We start from the raw sequence: 3,299 nt of genomic DNA, 5'->3' as shown, positions 1-3,299 counted from the left end.
CTGAGCTGGGATTCGAACCCTCGTCTCCAGAGTCATAGTCCAGTGCTCAAGCCATGCTGGCTCTCTGGTACTTTTATGGGGCCCAACCAAAATGCACAAAATACATGATGCAAGCTTTCGAAGCTCCACCGGCTTCTTCATCAGCCATAGCTGTTAAAAATCATACAGGAGAAAGAAAAATATGATGAAGTTAGAGTCACAAGCCTACATTTTGTCCAGATTTTTAACAGCTTTGCCTGAAGAAGAAGCCTCTGGAGCTTTGAAAGCAGAAGTCAAGACTAGTCTCATTTTTCTGTTATCATAAGATTTTTGAATATCTTCTCCGTTCACAGGAAGTAAAAGCAGCCCTTGGCACTGGATTGCAATGCTTTTCATTCAGGTTTTTCATTGAAATCGTTTGCTCTTCTGAGTAGTAAATGAAGTGATTACAGTAACTCTTAAAGGAGTTTAGTCCTGTAAAAGGAGAGGACAATGCGGAGTGAATCTGTTGCAATAAAAATACAGTGTTGTTTAATGCAATCTGCATTATCATAACTGGGCCCTGGAATCTATATTAAACAAGACAAAGAGGCAATGAAGCCACCCTCAAACTTGACCGAAATGCATTTGGGAATGCGTACATATAGTTTTTAATGCTAGCTGGCTGTATAACATTGACTGTATTGTGCTTCCAATCTGATTTGTTGCAGTGGGACTTTATGTATCTGGAATCAAAGATTGCCACTGGGTTTTAATTAGAGATGCTTGGGGAATTCACTGTTTGTGAATCTGGATGCAGACTAGACATCTCCTGAGCTCATGCGCAGGTGGGAATTTAGTTAGCTACTGGATCTCACGCACATTGGCTCAGCAGCCTATTAACATTTGTTTGGAAATCCCTATTTTGAGAGTCAATACGTTTGGAAAAGCACCTTTCTTGGAGAAAATGATGTAGTGGTTAGAGTGTTGGGTGAGATTCAAGAGGTTTGGATTCTAGTTTTTGCTGAGCCATGTGAATACATTGGTTAAGTATTGTCTCTCAGAATAGCCTACCTCACAGGGATGTTGCAAGGAGAAAGTGAAGAGAAGGAGAGCCATATACATTGCTAACTGGAGGGATGCCTGGATAGAACAGCCACAATAAGCATAATGACAATGACAACAGCAGCAACAACCATGTAGGCTTCCATTCAATAAGGAACACCCTTTTACCCTGCCACTGTATATAATGGGACTTGAGCATCCATGGATTTTGGTAACCACAGGGGGGTCCTGGAAGCAAACCCTGCCAAATACCAAGGGCCCACTGTACTTTCTGAAAAACACAAAACCCACAGCAACACGAAACGAACAAACAAATCTGCCCTAGTAAGCAGACACTTGTATCTGTATCTGATAAGCAACTAAACTCTTCCCCCACGTTGCAGAAGCAGTTGTTCAGCAAGAACGGCAGGCGAAGCCGGCCGCTCAAGAGGTAGCCCTAGTTCGCCTATTCCAGAGAAAGTAGATGTGTTGTTTTGGCAGTTTAATTGTTAACCCAGCTTTTAGTTCTTGGGCGTTGATCTCCAGCTGATGTCATCTCTGTAACTCGAGCCACCACCGGCTTTCCCCTCTGAATTGCCTTTAAATAGCCAGGCTGTAGCCAGGAGTTCTTCACAGGGATCTCTGGCTGAGATACTCCAAGGGAAAGACCTCTCTCTGGGGCTGACATCCCTCCTGGAAAGCAGCAGCAGCCAGAAGCCATCCCTCGGTTGCCACAAGCCATGTCGACCTCCCTGAGAGTGAGCCCATCTGTCCATGGCTATCGCTTCGACACCGCTTTACGCAAGAAAGCGGTGGCCAACATCTTTGAGAACTTGGACCAGGAGTCCTTGGAGAAGCTCTTCAAAAACTCCGGGGACAGGAAAGCTGAGGAAAGGGCCAAAATCCTCCTGGCCACTGACCAAGACTTGGAGGAGAAAGCCCGGTCGCTCATGGCTTTGAAGCAGAGGACCAGAGAGAAGCTGTTCCAGTTCCTAAAGTTTGGGAAGCACTCCATCAAAGTCCACTGAAGAACCTCTTGAAAAGGTAGGACGGGATGGAGAGAGAGCACACCACTCCTTTGAGCCAGACCTATTGGCTTTCTGCACAATGGTATCTCCAGCTGCCACCAGGACGAAGGATGCTAGGAGACCTTGGTGATGCGCGTTCGGTCCCATTTTTGGACACTCCAAAATGAGCAATTGTGGGCTTCCCACAGTGACTTAGACACTTGAAAACTGTAAAGGGAGCCAAGGAATTTGGCCAGAGAGCCATATGGACAGCAATCCCCGAGTCACAGAGAGAAACAGCCTGTGAGACTGTCGGCCACAATATTTCTTGGCTGGCTGGAGCCAAGAAGAGCCTCCAAGGTTCTTGCCTCCGACAGTCTCTGTGACAATCTTTTCTGCTACTTGTTTATTGAATGTGTAAAGCCTTCCTTAAGCCTCTCTCTTGTCTGCTGGGATGAAAAGGGATTAGAGAGTGATCAATGACTTTGTCTATTTGCATGTGTTTAAAATGCACTAAGAGAAGAGCGCATCATCATCTTTGTGTTCAACGGCACAACATGCTCCAGAGAGAGGACTTGCTTTCAGGACATCATGAAGCAACCTTGTGTTTTCTTCTATTCTAAAACCGGTTGCACAGAAGTTTGTGATTTCTCCCTCTTTTCTTTTTATAAAAGAAGCTTCTTCCTGAACTGGGAAAGTCTCTTTGGGACATTGAGTTCTCTTGATATCAAAATGCCATTCTGAACATGTGTTTCAAAAAGAAAAAAACACTTGTTCTGTTTGCGTGCCTTACATGCAATTCTTGCTGTGAATTTAACAGGCAACATATGATGTTGATGTTTTGCAATGATGCTGTATTATTCCGGCACTAATTTATTGCATATGCTGATCTGTAGAACAAATAAATTATACATTTGATAGAAATGCTTTCGATTTGAAATGCTTGACTTGGAACAACAACAAAAAAGTAGTTTTTGAAAAACCCCTAATGATTTTCTTACTCCCCTTATTTTTGGTGAGGCTCATCTATCTTGAAATGCCGGAACAAAGTGTCAGTAGGTAGATATATTTCAAAGCTATAATAACTTTAAAATTATTGGGGGGAGGTTGGTTGGTTTAAATACTAAGAACTGCAAAAACCAAATTTGATTATGGCTTTATGGATGAATCCTTAGTGAACCTATTTCAAATTATAGGGATGAGCCTTGAAAATTGCACTGAGCATAATCTTGAGCATGGGCAAATAACATCTTATTCTGTTGGCAAGAAGCAAGCCGCCTGATACATCTT

The 3,299-nt window shown here is 43.3% G+C and overlaps 1 protein-coding gene across 1 annotated transcript; it reads left to right on the top strand.

The window, feature by feature from the left end:
* Positions 1–1,628: 1,628 nt before the first annotated feature.
* On the top strand, positions 1,629–2,920 carry TCIM (transcriptional and immune response regulator). The gene has a single exon (XM_089537831.1). The coding sequence runs from the start codon at positions 1,743–1,745 to the stop codon at positions 2,028–2,030; it is 288 nt and encodes a 95-aa protein (XP_089393957.1). The 5' UTR covers positions 1,629–1,742; the 3' UTR covers positions 2,031–2,920.
* Positions 2,921–3,299: the final 379 nt, after the last annotated feature.

This window comes from Sceloporus occidentalis, unplaced genomic scaffold, assembly GCF_023333645.1.
Source record: "Sceloporus occidentalis isolate IW3139 unplaced genomic scaffold, rSceOcc1.0.p SCAF_9, whole genome shotgun sequence".
NCBI classification, from domain to species: domain Eukaryota; kingdom Metazoa; phylum Chordata; class Lepidosauria; order Squamata; family Phrynosomatidae; genus Sceloporus; species Sceloporus occidentalis.
This window is presented reverse-complemented; position numbering and strand designations above follow the sequence as displayed.